Raw genomic sequence first — 20388 nt, 5'->3', positions numbered from 1 at the left:
TTTGGTCTTTAGCTGTCTTAAATTTATGCTAGCTAACAATGATGGGGAGCAAGGCTTTGTTAGGGCATGTTGCCTGACAGGGTGAATATCAGGAGGTTTTCGGTGGAATTGGTCTTCCTTAGACAACGCTGAACCTGTGTTGAGTCTCTGGTACTGATAGTTGTGTGTTGCTTAAATTCCTACTTTATACTTTTGAGGGACAGGTCTCTTTAGCTTAAAAAATATTTTTCATTATAGAGTAGTTTAAAAACCATCTGAATAAGCTTAAAGTATTGTTTTGAGTTTTGGAAATGCCTCTGTTGAAAGCTACATGTTCTATTATAAAATATGCTATATGGAAATTCTTTGAATTTGAGACTGTTTTGTGCTGCCTGTGCTGAATTTTAATTCACCTACTTTGGGCTATATAGCACCCAATTAAATGCTTGTAGGGATGATGCTCTCTGAGGTCTTGATGACATGTTAGATTTGGGATTATATCTGGGGGATAAATGGAAGAAAATCACAGGGAACTGAACAAATGCAGTTCTTTAAATAGACTGGTGTTTCAAAACTCGGTCCTCCGGCTGAGGAAGCAAAAGAGAAATACATGGAGTAGTTTCGCCTGAAAGTAGATTTGTCTGACAAATTATAATACACTGCTTTTGCCGTAACTTATTCTTGAGGTGTTTTCTTTTTTAAGGCTGTAATTTTCTATGCTCATTCCCTTCCTGTTACATGGAAGGATGTTTTTATTGTGGCTTTATGTATGGGACGTATCTGGTCGTGTTGGGTAATCTGTGACCCCAGATCTTTCGTTTCCCTGCCATTTTAAGGTGTTTCTAACCAATTCATTCTCTGTATTTGAAAGCCACACAATTACTTGTCTGTTCCCCACAGAAGACGTACTTCAGATGAACACCATGCAGGGTATAAATTGCATATGAATAAAACTTGCGCTGAAGTACAGTTTTTATTGTCATGTTTTTCTGTGTCAGAAGACAGATCCTTTCAGCAGCTGTATTTCATTTGTATTTGTATTTCATTTGTTGGTTGGCAATGCAAATGTATTTAAACTGGATGTATCGGCATCTAGCTATGACATGTTCCCATTTATTCTTTAAAATCTTGACCAGAGCTTCAAGACAGTTTCAAATACTCGATATTTGGAACAAATAAAAATTGTGAATTAAAGGATGGGGGATGAGGTACCAAGTGTTCATATGCCCAAAGACTACTTTTAAAACAATGCCAGCTTCTGTTTTGAAGAGAACTTTATAAAGTAGCTAGTTAGAGCATACGCTTATGTTTTAACTAGTCCACTCTTCTGATATTGCCCTTCAAAAAAAATGACAGATTTACATTCGGTCCCATGCCATTTTATATGCAAATGCCATGTAAGATGATTCCCCCTTTGCTAGTGCACTTCGTACTGCATTTTAAGCATTGTCTTGAGGAGTCTGATACTTCTTTTTTTATGCTACCTTTATCTCTTGGTAGCATTTTTTCCATCCAAAACATTTATGAAAAGCTCTTTTTTGTTTGTTTGTTTTCCTCCCAAAAGTTTCATCAGAGAACTGTTTTGAGGGTTTAACTTCAAGCATTTGATGCTGAATTCATCAGCCTTCCAATTTTTGAGCCCTGCAATTAACATTGTCAGGCTTGCTCTTTTACGTGACCCAGTGGCAAAGCCAGCTGTAGGGAAATATATCTATAGCCGGACTTAGTTAATTCAAATCAGTTTGTAAACCCTATTTTAGTTTTCCTAAAGAAATGTAGATTATTGGCCCAGGAGTGTAGGGAGCAGAGTGTGTCATTAGTTAATGGTGAGAGCACAGGATTTGCCGGTTCAAAGGGATTGAGCTGCAGAGTTTTTAAGAGTTAGAGGAAGGGAAAAGATTGGGCCAGTTCACAAATCTCCTAACTGTCAGGAGCCCTCAAGCGCCAAAGCAGATATTTCATGTATACTCAAGAGATCAGAAAGTTTACAGAGAAAATCATCTGGCAGGAGGAATCTTGACTTAAGCCTTCATTACCTTTATAAAAACTTGATAAGCTGTGCAAGTGTGTTCGGTGTTGCCAGCAGTCATTAACCCTGAGGCATTGGGGGTTCCCAGGAGCTCCGCTCTGACTTTTGGAGAAATGAAATCTCAGGATTTGGGCACAACAGAAGTTTTTAAGAGAGTCTCCCAAAAGTATGATGTACACAAAGCAAGTCAGACTCTGGCTTCAGGAAATACACGCACACCTACCTTTGGCAGCCCTGAATTTTCGAAGTATTTGATGTGTTTTTAGATATGGTTTAACTTTGTGGCTGCGATGATGTAACCAAGTTGCTCCCCAAATAAACAAACCTTCTCCTCCCTGGCGTTGGCTTTGTCCTTGGCCACACTCTCATGCCCTTTTTCTTGAGTTGACCTGGCTCCAGTTGACACGGGCTCATCTGACTCCAAGGTGAGTCGCTTCAGGGAGGTGAACCAGCAGAAAAAGATTCGCCCGTTTTGGTTGTGGGGTTTGAATTTCGTATTTTCCTTCCCCCTCCTCTGGCATACCTGCCTAAGCCAGCTCACCATGGGGTCGGATGACTCCAAGGGTGTGGAGCTGCCCATTTCAGCAACACGTCACAGATAGCGTCTCAGCCCCACGGTGATGCTCCACACTGACCAAACAGCAACATCTCAGTTGTCTCACCAATTCCTGGATTGATTTTTTTTTTGATCCCATGAGTTAGGTTTACCACTGGCTTGGAAGCGAGTTGGGCAGAGATGGGAAGCTAGGGGATGTGAATGATGCTCTCTGCAGTAGCCTGAATGAGTTCACAGCAGATTGTAAGTCTGTGTCTTCATATGAAAGAAGACACTGCAGGATGATGATTATTTTTTTCATTAAAATGCTATTGACTTTCATTGCCAGTGAATTCAGATATCGCATAGGCTGGGACCTGTTCATTACATCAAGAAGTCTTTGTTCCAAATAAATGCTATCAGATGACTAATTTCATTTAGGCTTCTGCAGATGCTGAACTGCAACCCGGCCTTCGCATTGAGTAAGAAACTGCTGAAATAATACTAACCAAAACACTCTTTGCTTTTGCTTTTTCTCGTCAGCGTCTGAACCCAATCTGAAGTTACGATCCAGACTAAAGCAAAAAGTTGCCGAAAGACGAAGCAGTCCCCTCTTGCGCAGAAAAGACGGTCCGGTGGTTACTGCTCTTAAGAAGCGCCCGCTGGATGTCACAGGTACGTCGGGTAAGCGACAAATGTGGGATGTCCCTCTCCAGCATTGATACCTGCGTCCAGTTACTTGTGCGGACGGGATCTCTCGTGTGCCTCTCAGCGTTGGCAGAGTTCAGCAGTGGATGATGCCAGTGGGCGTCAGCGGCGTCGGTCTGTTGGGTACCCGTCTATTAAGACAGTGTTACCAGCTCAATGAGAGTTGGTTGGGTTTTTTGGGTTTTTTTTTTTTTTTTGGAGTTTGTTTTACGACATGCGCAGACAGATCCACATATTCCACCAGAGTGCTACTTTTTTTTCCCCAGCGTTTCTGTGATCTTCAGCAACAGGTTGTCGAGAAATAAAATTTCTCAAAGGTGATCCTGTTAATACCCATGAGGAGGCCATAATTCGTGGCTGTTGTCCTCCGGCAGTAAATGCTTTACAACCTCTGATTGTTTTAGGATTTGGGCAGACTGCCATAGTTCCTTGTTAAGTAATTACGCCAGAGTTTTAAAGCATGTAAGTCATTTTTTTTTTATATATATATAGCTGATATTCCTGACTACTTATTTGACAGTTTCTTGTTGAAAAATAATACTCCTCTGGGAGTAAAGTTTGTAAAGATGGATCAGAGTAAAGTAGATTATATACATTACCATAAAGTTAATTCTTAGCACCATCTAGGGATGCGTCGGTGTAAGTGCCGCTGTGTGACAGCTTTTCCAGGCTTGTCTCGCTTTAAGGCACAGTGTCATCACTCAAACAAATTCAGAGTGAGCTCTCTAAAAGAGAGCAGGGTGGTTCTGGGAGACCCTGGGGCGGCTGTGCACCGCTCTGTATCAGAGCCTCTCTGTTTGCAGAGGGAATACACGATTTCAATAGCGAAGCAAAATTTATATCAAATCGGAGAATCGAATTCACTTCACTCCTCATGTATGTCGTGCAGCTTTTAGGATAAATCGAGCCCCAGTGGCTGACTGTGTGGTCCCAGTGATGCCTTCAGAAATGGCAGTGGAAGCTCCAGCTTCTCACTGAGCGTGGACCTGGTTCAAGAAGCCAGGCTGGAGCCTGGCTAGAAAAATATCTGAGTTGTTACAGTAAGAGGAGACCTTTGAATGGAAAATAACTTCTAAAAGAAGTCCCACTGCAGGGAGTAGAAGTTACATTTAATCCTTGAAGAATACATCTTCACAGGTTGAATGCGCCAGGTAGATTTCCTATGTCGAGGTAGCACGCACAAGATCTAATACGTTGTAGTTAATGACACAGTCCCAGAAAAAAACACTTATTTTCCATGCAATCAGAAAACTCGCCGAGGTTGCTTTCCATGGAGAAGTTCAATGTTAATGTTAGGTGCTCAGCTGGGTGTTATTCAGTGCTGAGTTTCCTTGATAGTGAGATGCGTCCCCAAATGCGTAGCCAGCAAAAAGCAACAAGGCTTCTTTTTTCTTAAAAAGAAGAAGAAGAAAAAAAAATCTTTGCTAGAGGTACTTGCAAGGATCAACATAGCAAAATAGTATGTACAGAATAATGCCACGAAAGAAATAATTTTTTAAGATCCCCCAAATTGTAACAATTGGCTTTTATTTCTACTGGGGCATCCTAGAGCAATTAGGAGACTGCTGCAGCCGCTGGGAGATTCTTCTGGTGTTGGGCAAATCCTGTGCTTGGGGAGGAGGAAGGTTCAGAAAAAAAAAGTTTTAATGTTATTTACCTTCCAAAATAAAAGGAGAAACACTGGAAGCTGTGCCATACCCCAGGTGAGAGATCTGAGGGAAGTTTTCTGACTGTTGCAATTTCATGCGCTGTTTCTGTTTGTTATTATTTCTGTATCATTAATGGTGAGGCTTTGATTTCAGGCTGGTCACCTCTGTGATTCTGGTTAGCGAGATTACAGGGAATAAATTCCCTGTTGATAAAACATACAAAGCTGAAAGGATTTTCTGAGCGTTCAGGTGATAACAGGATTGAGGGATTAACTCTGCCTTGGGTGTTTTCAATGACAAAGTGTTTTACTCCCCGAGTGGTAAAGACTTCCCCACCTTCCTCCCCTCCAAAAAAAAAAAAAAAAAAAAAAAAAAAAAAAAAAAGTGACGTGAAACAGATTTAGTGCTTTGGACCCTGTAGAGTTTTGCCTGATTTTTGTAAAATGTGCTCAGCCATGAGCGTGGCCGGTTGTCCATCCGCTGCCGTCTCCATCAGCTTTTAAATCTCTTAAAATAATTTAATTTGCCATCCTGGCAAACTATCAGCCGTGTGAGTCAGTCCCTGGGCAGTTTGGGGGAGCTCAGTGCCGCGGGAGCTGCCGTGCTGTGTGAAGGGCAGCCCAAGGTAGGTCGTGTTTCTCCGAGGAGCCGGCACGGTGCGGGCACTTCGCAGGGGACGGGGACGTTACGTGTGCCCGCTCGCCTGCCCCAGAAAATCTCAGTGCTGCTTTATAAAAGCAGAGGTCAGCTCTCACGTGTGAGGGCTGGGTGCTGGCAGCGCATTTCCAGTAAAGCCAGATGCACCAGGAGCCTGCACGGGAGAACGTCAACGCTGAGATGGTTCCTTGGCTGTTCCAGCGTGAGGTCTGATGTGGCAAGAGGGTGTCGTCAGGGTTACAGGCTAAAGAGGGTGAGAGAAGCACTTCTAGAAAAATGAAGCAGGACAATCTGACATCCTCCAGTTTGGCCTCTTCAAGCCTTCCATGTCTTCTATTATCTTCCAATCGTATTTAAAGTTATTAATACACTATAAGAGAAATCCCCATGAGGAGAAGACATAAATATGTTAAGTAGGTACTTGGACAGACCATTTGAAAGTGTTCGTCAGTATTTCAAGAGCCCTGGGAAGATTTAGGGGGGGAGATGGGGAGGAGGAGGGTTCCTTTCCTCCCAAACAAAACTCAAGGGGTTGTTATCTGTCTAAATACCATCGCGGAGATTGTTTGTAACGCTGAAAGTTGGTTTTGGATGTGTTTTTAGACTCTGCATGCAACAGTGCTCCTGGATCTGGTCCCAGCTCTCCAAACAACAGCTCCAATAACATAAGCGCCGAGAACGGAATTGCAGGATCAGTCACGAGTATTCAAGCAGAGGTACAGAGCCCTTCCTCACTCTGATTTTTAACGCTTGGGTTTCTAATCAGTTTTTGCAGACTTTTAGGAATTTGAGCGTACAAACCGGTGTGCACCACCCTAAAAAGAAACTCAGATCGTGACTCGGAGCAGACTTTGGGAATTACCTCTCAATCTGGGCTGACAGGATGTGTTATCTGTTTATTAAATCTAGTCTGAGCCAGCTCACAAGCTGCTTGTGGTAACTTGTAGTGGTTTTGTTGTGAGGAGAGAGTAAAAAATAAAGTGATTTAGCGAGGTAAAGCCTGAAGAGTGTTTCCCGATCAAATGCAAGTATTTTAAAATTTGGGGAAGCTGTTCTCATCTGTCGTATACAAGGTGCATTTGTTGCGTGCAGTAGGTTAGTCTAAATATGGCCAAGCCAGAACTGGATTAAAGGGAACGGATTTAACCTTTTCCTCCCCACTTAGGGATGTGAAAGCCCGGTGCCGTGTGGGAGTTTTTAAACCCATAAGCTTTCACCATCACTCGAGGCATCTGCTGCTACGAATGTGGAGGGCAGGGTATTGGGCTGGATAAGCTGGAGTCTAATTCGACACGGCAGCTCCTGCGCTCCGGGTTACTGAAACCCACCGTTTCCTAAAGGCAGATGATGGGCCGTGGGCCACGTTAACCAGCTCCCAGCACCGGCCTTGCGTGTAGAACACCAGTGTGGTTGTGTCGTGTCTGTTTCTTTTTATCCGGCTTACCGCTAGCTGCTCAGCCCATGAATATAGTGTCTGTCTGAACATCAGGACTGTAAGAACAGGCTTGCGCTTGTTCTCCCAAAATTGTCATTTAGAACTGAAGAGGACTTCTTACGGTATAAATGTAAGCCCTTATTCCTTTCTAGTTTTGTGCAGTTTTTCACTTTATTTTTATTTCTAATGTAGTGTAACAGCGTTTAATATAGGCAGTATGCCTTCTACTCCACCTTCTCGTCTGCCAAATTATCCAACGCATACCTACATCCACTCCAGTCGATTGTAAACCTTAACAAGATTTAGACAATTACTGTAAAGATCAAGACACTGTAAGCTTGAGTCTTCACTTGACACCGGGAGCTGAAGCTGCTCTGAAGAGACGTGGTTTTTGAGATGCACGCCGACTGTTTAGTAGTTTGGAGCAGACCTGGAAAAAGGTATCTTGCATACGGTGTTACTTACCGGGTCTGCAGAACTGAAGACCATCAGAGCTGAGGGCATACCCTCGGTACGTTGGTGTTACCCCCAGGAATACTAGCGCTAATCCACGAGCTGTCAATCTTGTCTGTACTTAGCAAACTGCAAATCCCCCATTACTGCTGACGGAAAAAAACGAGCCGATTCTACAATTTCTTGTGATAGAAACAGAGCAGGCAGCTTCCCGCGAGTCAGTGTTAGCTCCTGCAGGTGAACGTGCAGCTGTAATACTCTCCTTAACCATTTTACTTTTCAACTAAATAATTTGAGCTAATTATCTGTGACTACACCACCAATACCTGGTAAAATGGACGCAGACTATAAGAAAAATCCTTTTCGTCAGCTGCTCGTACCGCAGTAATTTTGTAACTTAGGCTGAGGCATGAGCGACACAGATGATTTGGAAAAAATCCCTGTGCTGCCAGAGCCTTTCCCTGGGAGTCGTCTTTGCCTCTTTTGCAACTGGACCTCAGTGGGTAATTCACCCCGATGCCGCTGTGTTTGAGGAAAACAGCGTGTTCATCTAGAATTTTAACAAGAGCAGCATTTGATGCACCATCTCCAAACAACCTATGCATAAAGGAGGAAGAAAATCTGGTTTTCATTTCTCTGAAAATAATGTCTGGAGGGGTTTTTTTCACCTTTTTATAATTTGGGGGGGAAATAGGAAAAATATAACATACAAATGATTGTGAAGCCCTGATTTTAAAACTGCTCAGGACTGCATTAAGTATATGGGATCGTTGCCATCACAGAACAGAATGAAACATAAATCACCGGGTGATGGCAAGCAGAACATCGATAACCTGTTGCACAAACTGTTCTCCTCCCAGCATTTCAGGTGTACTTGACTGGCTTAACTAAATGTCCTAGTCCTTTTCATTTATTCTGGGGGAAAAGTCATTCTGCACTTGTTCCAGCATTTCACGTTCCGTGATACTAGCTGATCCATTTGCCTGTACAGGTTCATTTGGGAAAAAAATAACTGGTCAAAGTAGGGGTTTGGTTTCTTTAAAATCTTCAGTAGAAGTAGTATCACCTGGTAGCCCAAGTGTTGGAGATTTCTTTAATACCAGTTGACTGGGATTTCTGATGTTCCCACTCCTAAACATTTAGAAATATTTCAGTGCTTCTGAAAAAATAATGTTTCCAACTTTTAAGTGTCTCATGCTTATCTTCATGTCTTAATTTAAATGAGAAGTCTGTCTCTTTGCTTCTTAGTTTGCTAGGTCACCTCTTGAACCATTTCACATATATTGGAAGATGGTATCTGAGTTCATTATTTAAGTTTCAGTGCTTGCCTTCAGTGTGGAAAGACTACAGCTCTCTGCCTCCTTTTAAAATAGACAATATCTATTTTTAAATCCTGTTTTTAAAATCTAAAGGGTTTTTTCCATCTCTGAAAGGTACATGATATTCATTGCCACTGCAGTTGTTACAAGACTGTAAAAAGTGCTTGACTATAGATGAAAATTGTGAACGCTGAAATTGTTCTCTTCTGTGCAATTCAAAAAATGTTTGTGTTCAACCTGTAGATGGGATCTGTATATTTAAAGTGATGATAATGCTGCTAAATACCATATGCTGATAGCGTCAAGCTGCTGCATTTTTCCTCTTTGCCGTTTTAAAACAAAGCCCCAGGAGATAGTTTGAGGCACAACTACAGGATATTGATTGTTCAAAGAGAAGGTGGATGTAGTTTTGTTTCATTTATGATACCAGTAAAATATTTCATTACTCTGCTGACAATAACTATCTTATTCTCAGTGTGGCATGCTAACATTATGTAATTTAAATCAAAGCAAAATTGCCAGTAGTGCTCAAAATTACTTGGAAGAAGAAGTGTGTATCTGTGTACAACCACGTGTCCTTGCCAGGTACTGCTCAACAGCAAAATGCTCCCTGCAAATTTCCTCCTTTAGGGCAGCAAGTTGTCAACTGAGATCTTAAAAACAGATTTTACTCTTTTAACGGGAGAACTGATCGGTAGTCTATTTTCAATAAGCTGGAGTGACATTAATGAAAGCGCAAGAAGGCAGAAGGAAATAAGAAAAAATTCACTTTGCAGATGATATTTTGCACCGGGTTGTATGGAAACTAGGTGGCTTTGCTGAACGCTTGGAATTCCGACACGGCTGGAGGCTGGGAGAATGACCGGCAAGTGAGTGGCACGTGGAAGAGCGCAGCTGCAAGGCAGCTGGGTGGCGGCGAGTGGTGACCCAGGCAGTCGTGGGAAGGCTTTTGCCCTCCTCTGCCCCTTGCCCAGGCAGCACCAGCCTCGGGTGCAGAGGTGGGGTGGCCCGTTAAAGCTGTCAGCCGCTCCGGTTAAATGTTGGTAAATCAAGGAGGCAGGACTGCTCTCGAAAATTGTTCTCTAGAAAACATTCGGATTTCAGTATTAGTTACGACATGCTTTCAACCCCCGCCCCCCTATAGGTTGCTGCAGGGTTTTTTTAAGTTTCACCTTAGGGCCTTTGAGGGAGAAAAATCGGTTTTTATTACCCAAAGCTGGCCCAGCCCTGCAACCAAGGAAAAAACCTGCAAAATCTCATTTACTTACAGGACTATGAATTTAAATCTAAAATGTACAAAGCCATTCTTCAAATCTCTGGTACATCAGTATAGATTGCTCCATTGTATAATATTAAGTTAGTCATAATCCTTTTTTTCACCATAGCACTTAAGATAAACAGTCGAAATTCTACGGAAAGTCATCTTGAAATCTAAACTCTATTTTGTTTAGGTTGGAAAATCACCTGCAGAGAATTCAGGGTGATCAGAACACTTGTTTCCTAACAGGAAAATCGGGTCGTTTATTGTAATTTTTATAATGGGTTTTCTAGCGCATATTACAAATCAATCTTGTTTTGAAATTAAAGGTATTTTTACTTAAGTGTTCCTGCTTTAAACGGCCAAAAGATAATTCAGTAAATCTTGTGTGTCACCCTGAAAATCAGGAAATAGCTACATATATGCAACCTTAAGGCTTTCTGATGAAATTTTGAAATCTGATTTAAGCTAAAACACACTAGTAAATAACACAAATTGTCTGTGATTTGCCAAAGAGAACAACAGCCGTTGTAATGTTTTTTGGATTTTTTTTTTTGTTTGTTTCTTTTTTAAAGTAATCTGTTTTAGCCTTAAACGGGCAAATACTTACGAAGGAAAAGTAACCTGTTAAAATCTTCTTTGCAAAAGCTTTTTGCAGTGGCACTGCGTGAAGACTGAGCAGAAGCAGAGCACTGGTGGGGATGTATGGGTGATCGTTAGTTCCCCCCGTGGAAGGCCCAAATAAACCTGTAAAAGGTCTCTCGGTAGGGCGGCGAGGCCGGCGGCGGTCGCGGAGCGGGATCGTCCCTGTGTTGGTTATCCTGGCCTCGCGGCAGCGGCGTGCAGGGCATGCACCCAGGCTGTGCTTGTTTAGGCTGGACCTGAAGCACAGCCTAGCTCCCCCGCTCAGCATTTCCAATACCAGCAGCGAGGTTACACGCTCCGTACCTTCCTGATGTGTCCTCACAGGGCGTCCTGTCCTTGCTCCGGTCTGTGGATGCTCCCTCACCAGGTCGATGTTCTTGGTTTTGTTTGCAGACCAGCCTGGCTCACAGACTTGTGAATCGTGAAGGCTCGGTAACACAGCTCCCACTCTACACGTCTCCCTCTTTGCCCAACATCACGCTAGGACTGCCTGCAACTGGTCCTTCCAGCGTAAGTGTAAGGGGGGGGGGGGGGGGGGATGCAGCCTTTGAAATGTTGCTTGCACCGACTTCTCCCTTAACCTGCTGTGCCACCGATTGTGCGTTTGCAGGGAGGATCAGCACAGCAGGACGCGGAGAGGCTTACTATCCCAACCTTACAGCAGCGGATCTCTTTATTTCCTGGCACTCACCTCACTCCCTACTTGAGCACTACGACGTTGGAAAGAGATGGGGGAACTGCACATAACCCTCTTCTGCAACACATGGTCCTACTGGAACAGCCAACTGCACAAACTCCCTTAGTCACAGGTGAGCGCTCCGTGGATAATGTGCAGAACTGGGCCCCAGCTGGGGAAAGAGAGCAAGGGACATCTGTTGTTTTTTTACAGAGTCTGTCTCTTGTACAGGAGAGATAATGCATCATCTCTACATCCTGTAGATGCAATATATAACCTTTAGGGTGTCTTTGTTGATGTGTTGGATAGGGGAGACATTTGCAAAATCAGAGGTTGCCCACCTCATCCAGAGGTAGAGGGAGGATGCCTTGCCATTTTGGCAGAATGAAAATGAGTTGGATTTACTTCCATAAGCAAAGCATAAGTTTGTAGGTAAAAATTTAAAACTAAACTGCTAAGAGTTCTAACCGCTTTAGATTAAAGTGGAGGCAAAAATGTTGTGTCTTATGATGGCCTTTGCTGTTTATTGTGGAGGGTTTCTATTCTGTATACGAAAGGCACGCATTTACCAAATCACAGATTGAAATCCTTGCTTTTCATCATTATTATAAATGGCAAAAAGATGGCAAAATCAACTGCATTCAAACAGATTGTATTTGTTTGTATATGTTACATTTTCAGTATGCTAATTGCTTTGAATCACTCCCTGTGTCATATTTTCAGAACTAAGTACCTGGGGGAAGGCATATTTCTATAAATAGGGTCGATTCAAAGCAATAATCCCCAGTAGGATACATTTCTGGTTTAGAGTATGTAATGTTGGAACAAAGGATGTTCTGCGTCAGTTATAGACGTGTTGATTTTTATTTATTTCATTCCATTTCTCATGGAAACTCTTGAGAGATGTTGATCACGGAAGCGTTACAGCGCGGCTCGCTGGTTTGGCTCCTGTCTGGTTTTACACTGAAACCCCAGGAATATACGTGGGGTTGTGATAAGCTTATAAATATGTACAGATGGGGAAGCAGAAGCGCAGGAGCGTGGTATTTAGCCAGCACTCTCAGCGCCGTGGGATGGTGTGTGCAGATTCCTTGAACCTTTACACAATTTTCTGTTGCCACCTCCTGCCGTGGTTGCTGTGGCATGACAAGGTTACCCAGAGCCCTGACATGGCTTTTCACCAGTTGCCCTTTGCCTGGGGTCTGTTGATGAGGAGCCATTGGAGAAGACTTCCCCTCTTATCCTATCGCCAAAACTTCCTTCTCTGTCCGTGCTGGTGTTTGCTTTAAAGCACGTGCAGGAAGAAATACTGTTCTGTTTCCTATTCAACCTCTCTCAGAGCTTCCCTCGGTTTACAGTGCACTGTGTTTGCTTCCAAGCGTATTCCTTCTAGTCCACCTGCTACGTGTGGTGTTTTCAGAGTGAGTACAACATGTTATAAACCAACACTTAGGAGAAATATTCACAATACAACTGAACAACAAGAAGAAACACACGTTCCAGATGCAGCAACTGAAAGAGAGCAAACTAACACATGGTCTCAAAAGCCCCGAGTGGACTGGCTGCCAAACTGCAGTTCGTACTTCGAACTTCCTTGGAAGCAAAGTGGAGTTTATTAGTATTCTGCTGATAGCCTTCAACTCTGGAGATAGTCTCCTGACGGCTGCAAAATGATCCAGCACGATGACACGCTCTTTCTGTGGAGGAAGGTAGTCAAGAGGATTTAGGGAAACTAGAGCAGAATTCTGCTGTTCCTCTTCTGGCAGCTTACTCTGGATAATATCCTTCAGGTTGCCATGTATGTTCTGAGTAGGAACAGGGTGTCTCCCTGGAAAGCCTCCACAGGGGGACCTTGGTCATTCACTTGGAGGAAGGTGGTCTTCCAACGTGTCCTATGCAAATTGTATAGGATCCCTTCCTCTGCTGCCTAATTTGAACTTTTGGGAAGAGGAACTGTGCTACAAGGGAGATGGACCACGTCTTTCCAAATTATTCATATATTCATACACACACAGACGTATGTGTGCATGTAAATACACACACGTTTATAAAGTGAGATACATGATGCTTTTCAAAAAAGCAAAGAGTGAGAGAAACTCAGAAAATCTTTCGCCAGGAAGAGAGGCTTTTAAATGAGTCAGGTTCTTCCATATAGGGCAGCTCTGTAAATCAGTGGGAAAAAGAGGTAATGTCTTGGGACAGAAATGTCAGCGTGTTTCTAAACTGCTGTATTCAGCTGGCTGCAGACTTCTGGGCAGCTTCTCTCTCTTCTCAACCAAAGACAAAGATACAGTGTCTCTGACCCTTGAACTGGACAGTATTTCTGATTGGTACCGACCACTTGTGCAGCCATTAGTTTGTTTCATACGGTGAGGTAAAGCAAAAGATTACTTTTTTTCTAAAAGTGTGTACAGCCTTATCTACATTAGGGAGACACCAGTGATGCCTTTCTGTCCCAAGGTGTAACGAACAAAAGTAAAGGCTTATCCTCAGCTCCTCCACCCTTGGGTTTGGCTTTGTGTTGGGCGTGTCTTCATGTCCCAGCTTTCTAAGAAGTATGTGAAGGCATGTTTTCGGAGAGCAGAGCAAGAACTGGCTTACCTCAGGAACAGCTAAAAAGACAAGACGCTTCCTAAAGACGTGCCCTTACTGGAGCTCAGACAGGTATTTCCCATGGTAGTCATCAGCGACACCTAAACTGCCAAGGGCATGTGAGTAATGCAAGTTATCTCAAAATAACCTTACGTTTTCATTAAATTACTAGCATGTATACACAGGACAGAAGTGGAAACTATTCTAGCTATTTGTCATCTTGGCCTCTAACTTTCTTTCTACAGAAATAATGAAGCCTGATGGCTCCCATATTCCTGAAATGCTTCAAGGGAGTGCCTTTTTCCAGCACAAACCTGGCCAGGGGTTTATCAGGTGGAAGTTTTCATCCCTAGCCATTTCGGCGGGGCGGGAGGTAGCACAGCCAAAGGCAGGCATGCTTCCCCACGTGGTCTAGAGTGGGAAGCAGCTTCATCAACATCCACCATCCTTTCAGCATATCCAGTGAGCCCCCTGTAAGGTATAATTGCTGGATGCTACGGGGTGGCAGCTTGGGTTGTTGCTTTGCTAGAAATGAACCCAGAATTGCTCCCTATACCAAGGCAAGCTGTAAGACTTTAACTTCTCCAGGCTACCACTGCGATCTTAATTCACCTCACCCACGGAGTGATAGGAGGGTCTGTAAGGTATTGATGATTTATTTTAAGAAATTAAACCTTTGCCTGGGATCCGTGAGTAAACAAGCAAACCAAGAATTCAAAAGAAAGCAAAATGTTACTCTGTCTGGTGGTAATTAATTGTTATCTGTTCTCTTTTAAGGATGCTTCAGCTGTAAATGGCGAGGTGGCTGGTTTTAACGTTATATATCATTGTCACCATCAGCGTTACTCAACAGCCATTTTCTCCCTTCCTTTCTTCTTCCTTTTTTTTCTTCTCTGCTGTTTTTTCCTCCATATTATCTTCAGACTGGTATCTTTCAGGACTGCCCCTCCATGCACAGTCTCTGGTTGGTGGAGAACGGGTCTCCCCTTCAATACACAAACTCCGGCAGCATCGCCCGCTGGGGCGCACCCAGTCTGCTCCCCTTCCCCAGAACGCCCAGGCCCTCCAGCAGCTAGTGATCCAGCAGCAGCACCAGCAGTTCTTGGAGAAACACAAACAGCAATTCCAGCAACAGCAACTGCACATCAACAAGGTAGGCATGATGCTCTTCGAGTCTTCCTTCCTCGTTACAGCATCCATACCGACATTAGCTGACGCTATTTCGGAGTTTCTTGTGCCGTAATGGATGTGGTCTCAACCCCCATAACCAGCTGGCCTTCAGCCTCGAACCGTTTTTTTTTTCATGATTTTGAGAAATACATCAACAACGATGGGGACATCCATCACCAAGGCGAGGAACAATACCTGTGTTGCAGACAGTGGAAAGGCAGCACAGTTCAAACTTCTGGCTTTCCAGTAATGCTTTTTAAAGTTGGCATTGCTGCAGTTCTTCTACATCAGGATCTCTTGTCAGTTTTGTAGCAGAAAACATAAAATGCTGTCAAGGAATATGGGGAAAATACCTACCGTGTATATATTCAGTCTGAAAGGGAGAAGGAGCAGTAATGGGGGGTTGAGGTTAAAAAAAAAAAAAAAAAAAAAAGTGAGGGATTTCAGACATGACAACACCAGAAAATAATTGCAAGTGAAGATGTTCAGATTTACTGAAGCATTTTTCACTGGAATTACCTTTGGAAAGATAAAAGCTGTTCCCATCTCCAGTCCAGATTCTCTAAACTGTGGCCCTGTGTAAAGCATTGCAATGTCCTATCCATTTCTTCTCCTGAAAATGAGAATAGTATTGCTGTGCACCCTGCAGAGGTTGTTTTGAAGATGAATTAGATGTGATTCAAGAATCGCTCGTGAAGAAAGCAGGTACTATGTTGTTTGTCTCGCATTCTGTAAATCACTTGGAGAACATCAGGCGAACGTCGCAGAGCGCCATTCGTCAGTGTAGGGATTTTGCAATTGCTGTGTAGCCAAAATACAATCTGTCTGGGCCTCCCAATATCGTAACGAAGCTGAAACAAAGCTGCCTTGAGATGATTGCATTGAGCGTGCATTAAAAAAAGACAAAAGCTATCCTGATCTTTTTTGGCCTGTGGGAAGGTAGAACTCACTTTTTACGTGCGGGAGGTCTGACCACAAGTGATAGGGGTGAAGCTGTGGTGTTTTACCCCAGCTGAGGTTTTCTCCCAGGATCTCAGAAGGCACAGTCTGTTCCTAGGCTTGCGATATGAAAAGGCTGTTAGAGGAGGGGGTAATCAATCATAATCAGCGTGATATTTTTCTGACTGATTTGTACTGTTTGGAGGCTTTCTAAAGACTTTTTTCCAGGAGTGCCAGTTGTGGCTTTCTTTAAGAAACAAGCAAATCCAGTAGTTAGGTTTCAGGCTCGGGAGGACGAGTTCAGTGGCAGGCGGACCTTTCAGGTCGCTGCAGTTTAATTTATGGTGGAGGTTTCTCCAAATATTTTCACAGTTCCAGCCCTATGAGAAAACACAACTACTGAGAGCTGGATTAAAAGAAAAAAAAAAAAAAAAGCACAAACCCCCAAAACACCACAACAACAACAAAAAACCCCACCACACAACCCCCCCCCCGAAACTTTGTTTATAGACTCGAGCTAAGGCAGGATGATTACACAAGTTACTGACGTCAATCATGTACTTCTGGAGAGCTGCCACCGCGCACCGCGTGTGCCAGCCCTGGGCCTCCTTCAGCCCCGCACACCGGGGTGGTGGGGACCTGCCGCCGCCGTAGAAATTTCCCTTACCTCCCCCCCACCCCCCCTCCAAACACGCTTCGTGGCCAGGACCGTCGGACGTGGGGTGCTAGGTAGGGTTTCTTTGTTCGGCAACGAATGTCGGCTTGGCAGTTTGTTTGTTTGAGGTTTTTAAGGCTTTTCCGTTGCCAACGCTTGTGAGCGTCCAAAGCCTTCGCCGTGACGTACCCGCTGAACTCATTCAGACTTTCTCTTGGACCTCCCAGGAGCTGGAGAGCGTGTGCGACCGGAGCCGAGCGAGTCCTCCCGCAGCACTCTGAATTTCAGCTTTGTTAGAGCCGTGATCTGTCGCATCCATAGCAGGGGCAGGCGGGGGGGGGGGGGGGGGGGGGACGACTGTAATTAAACCGATTGCACCGGGGCGATTTCCCTGTGTTTGATTTATAGAAGTAATGAGTTAAAATCGTTTCAGTGCTAACGCTGTATGCGGGTGGCGAATTTATCCCGTGGGATAGAATCCAAGTGCTGACATGGAAAAAGACTTTTCCCAGATGCGCAGATATTTTAAGACCCTCGTGTGTAGGAGAGTAAGGGCACGACTAAAAATAATGTAATAGATTGCTGCCTTTTAATTATTAACAGAACTGACAGCACTGTCTGTTAAGGTTGTGTTGGATTTCCTGTAAATAATAAGAGGCTGTTCTCAATTGCTTGTGATTTTTCTAAACTTTGAGAATTTGGCCTTAAACTTTCCCTGTTAGGTGTCTACATGAGATGAAATTTTTGAGAAGATTGCAGCCAAAGCAAGTCTCGCTGTTTTCAAGAAGGCAACTAAGGAAAAATATGTTGGTTTGCTCCTGATTAAAAATAATAAGAAGAATCATCTAGGGGATTGGGCTGTGAAGCCTTGGTGCCCAAGGGTTTGGAGCAGGAACTTGGGATTGGACAAACGAGGACAGGGCAGGTGGCTGGATAGGGGTGGGATGGGTGGGATGGGTCCAGAGGAGGGACAGGGCTCCCTGGGGTTCAATCCCTTCCAGCATGGGCTCTGAAGTCCTTGGTCAACCACTGCTGGCAGCAAATTGGGGATTGCTTGGGCGTTGCAAAGCAGATGTTGATCCCCGGCTCGGTGAGAGTGACTCCTCTGGCTCACCACAAGGCTCGGCATGGAAAATGAGGGTCCCAACCCTGCTCATCCAGTGTTTGTGTTGTCACCTGGTGGTGTCATTAGCATTCGCTTTAAGGACAGGGAAAAAAAAAAAAAAAACAGACGTACAAAAACCACAAAACACCCCCCAAAAAACGGGAACAAGAGACATACATGAATGAAAAATGCATTCTTGAGGTTGCCACACTGAGCACTCAAGCCAGGACACAGGAGTAGTTAAGTTTCCTGTGCAAGTCTTGCCCACTTTTTTCGCATCTTTTTCATCCAGTTTTTGGTAATCAAGTGGTATCTCTTTTACAAGACTCGGAAGGGAGTACAGAGAAGGGTAAGAGCGAGGCTGCTCTCCAGTGGCGCGCTGCCTCATCCGTTGCAGAAATCAGAGGACACGTAAGGGAGTGGAAGAGGGAAGGAGTGGGGGCCTTAGGGCTAAGGCAGCTTGACGCAGTGGCAGGGAACTGGCTTTCCCCGGGCAGCTTGCAGCAGCACGCTCACCTTCTCCACGCCTTTTGCAGGACAGGGAGACGGAGCAGCTAGCTGCAGAGGTGTGCTTGCACACCTAGAACGTGTCATCTTCAAATCAAGCGTATTATACTCAAACCCACACCCACTGGGGTTTCCTAATCTGCCCCGGCTGTGCGTGTGATGGCACGGAGCGGCTCTGCTCCCCGCCTGCTCTCAAGCCATCGTGAGCACGGACCTGCTAAAACTGGCAGAGCGCTGGTGTGCTCTAGTGAATGCGCTCCAAAACCATGTGTAGAAACCAACAACTCTTTCTTCCAAACCAGGGTTTGAGACATTAAATGAGGCTCTGGATAAGATACTGCGTCGCTTCTTCTAATTGAGCTTTGTGCAACCTTTGATTGGGATGAGGCGCGTGCCTTAAATAAATATGAAACAGTCCTGAAAATAAAAACTACATTAACGCAGGTGCATGGGAGCACTGACTTGAAACTGCACAGGCAACGTGCGCCCGTGTTTCCCACCTCGCTGTGTGTTTAGGACTCAAACCTTGGGAATGGTTTTTCCCCGTGGTCGGTGGAGCTTTGCTGGGCGAGGGGGCTTGTTTTGCCATGTGATAAAAATATGCAGCAATCCCGACGTCGTCTTCTCATCTTCAGCAATTACCATTTCTCTGCAGCCTTCAGTCTCTTTTAAGATGCAAATTTTGGTCTTTTACACATAGGAGAGAGAGGAGCCGCAATATGCTCGTGATTCTTTGTGGCGTTTGGAGGTCCGCATTTCCGGGGGGGGAGGTATTTTTGTTGTGATAGCAAACCAGGTAAAGTGGACGCTGTTGTCTGAGCACACTCCAGGTATTTTGAGTTAAAACTGTGAGCTTTTCAGCATGATGGGTCTTGAAGCAGCAATTCCTTTTCTAAAGAGAAATGCCCAAGTGTCATTTCTGTATATTCTATGCCAGAAAACTCAACTTTTTACCTTTCCGTAGCGAAGATGAGTGTTTTGGCTTTAGTCCCCTGGAAGCGTAATTCACAAAGCCTTACTAGAACAGACAATCTCCCTTTTAGCCCTGAATTGTACTGGCAAGCAGATTAACACTGAGCTTCTGTGGTCAAATTATGGTTCTTCTGAGTAAACCCCATTTTGAGCACACTGGGAAGTGAGGTGTTTCTCCCGCTGTGGCATATATACGGCAATGTATGTACACCAGACCACAGTGCCTCGGTTTGTCTGGTGCAGCAATGTTGGGTGGATACATTTTTCTTAACACCTAGAATTTAACCTTGCTATTTCCTGATTTATTTTTTGGGGGGGGGGGGGGACACGTTAACTGTTTAGCCTCAAGTGACTCCTGGAGTAGCTTTTCATACATAATGTTTAATTTGTAATGTTGGAAAAACACAGCGTATTAGGTTGTATTGCACAGCATTCAGGTAGGGCTACTACCCTTTGAACAGTTTAAGGGAACCTGTTTTTGAAGCACCCAGACATAACTTTGGATATAACAAGTATTGAAAAAGATCTCCAGAAAACCTCCTCCAGCATTCAGCTAAGTGTCTCAGTCAGTTGAATAAGAAATGCCTTTCAGCAGAGACGCTTGGCATTCAGATGCTGGTGCATCGTCACACTTATAACTGCATAAATGCCGTTCAGTGGTTTTGCCAGGAGCCGTTGTTCTGCAGGGTGCCTGTTGCTGCAGGTCTGGCGATATGTGGATGTGTACCTGGTATAATCAAGCCCATAATTTCAATTATTTGGGAAAGGGGGGGGGGGGGGGGGGGGGAAAGAATAAAAGCTTCTGCTGGTGCTGAGGTGTTTTTTCCTCACTCCCCCTCCTTTTCCCCTCCAGGCAGTCCCTGTTCTTTGATTAATTACAGTTGGGTCATTCCCTCTGTGTCTGAGCACAGAGGCCAGCAGTCTCATGGTCCTTCCAGCAGATAGGCTGCCTCAGACAGTTATGCGTTTTCCTGCTGTCTCATCACTTCAAGGAAAAAAAAAAAGAAAAAATTTCTAGTCTTTGGCTGCTGCAGAAAGCTCTGTCAGCTCCCTAAGCGGCCTATGCCAACTTGGCCTCTCCCCATCATCCCCTATCATCTCTTGT

The 20388-nt window shown here is 44.3% G+C and overlaps 1 protein-coding gene across 12 annotated transcripts in view; it reads left to right on the top strand.

Annotated features, from left to right (window-relative positions):
- HDAC4 (histone deacetylase 4) overlaps positions 1-20388 on the top strand; it is a 267634-nt gene that overhangs the window by 179917 nt on the left and 67329 nt on the right. For 6 of the 12 annotated variants that reach the window (XM_042783708.1, XM_042783716.1, XM_042783709.1 and 3 more), the window contains 5 exons: positions 3087-3227; positions 6161-6273; positions 11061-11177; positions 11278-11476; positions 14859-15088. In XM_042783708.1, coding sequence (XP_042639642.1) covers positions 3087-3227; positions 6161-6273; positions 11061-11177; positions 11278-11476; positions 14859-15088 — 800 coding nt within the window. The remainder of the gene's footprint in view (positions 1-3086; positions 3228-6160; positions 6274-11060; positions 11178-11277; positions 11477-14858; positions 15089-20388) is intronic. The other 6 variants (XM_042783715.1, XM_042783714.1, XM_042783712.1 and 3 more) reach the window with 3 other exon arrangements.

Source organism: Tyto alba, unplaced genomic scaffold (genome assembly GCF_018691265.1).
Source record: "Tyto alba isolate M040663 unplaced genomic scaffold, T.alba_DEE_v4.0 Super-Scaffold_7, whole genome shotgun sequence".
Lineage (NCBI taxonomy): Eukaryota > Metazoa > Chordata > Aves > Strigiformes > Tytonidae > Tyto > Tyto alba.
This window is presented reverse-complemented; position numbering and strand designations above follow the sequence as displayed.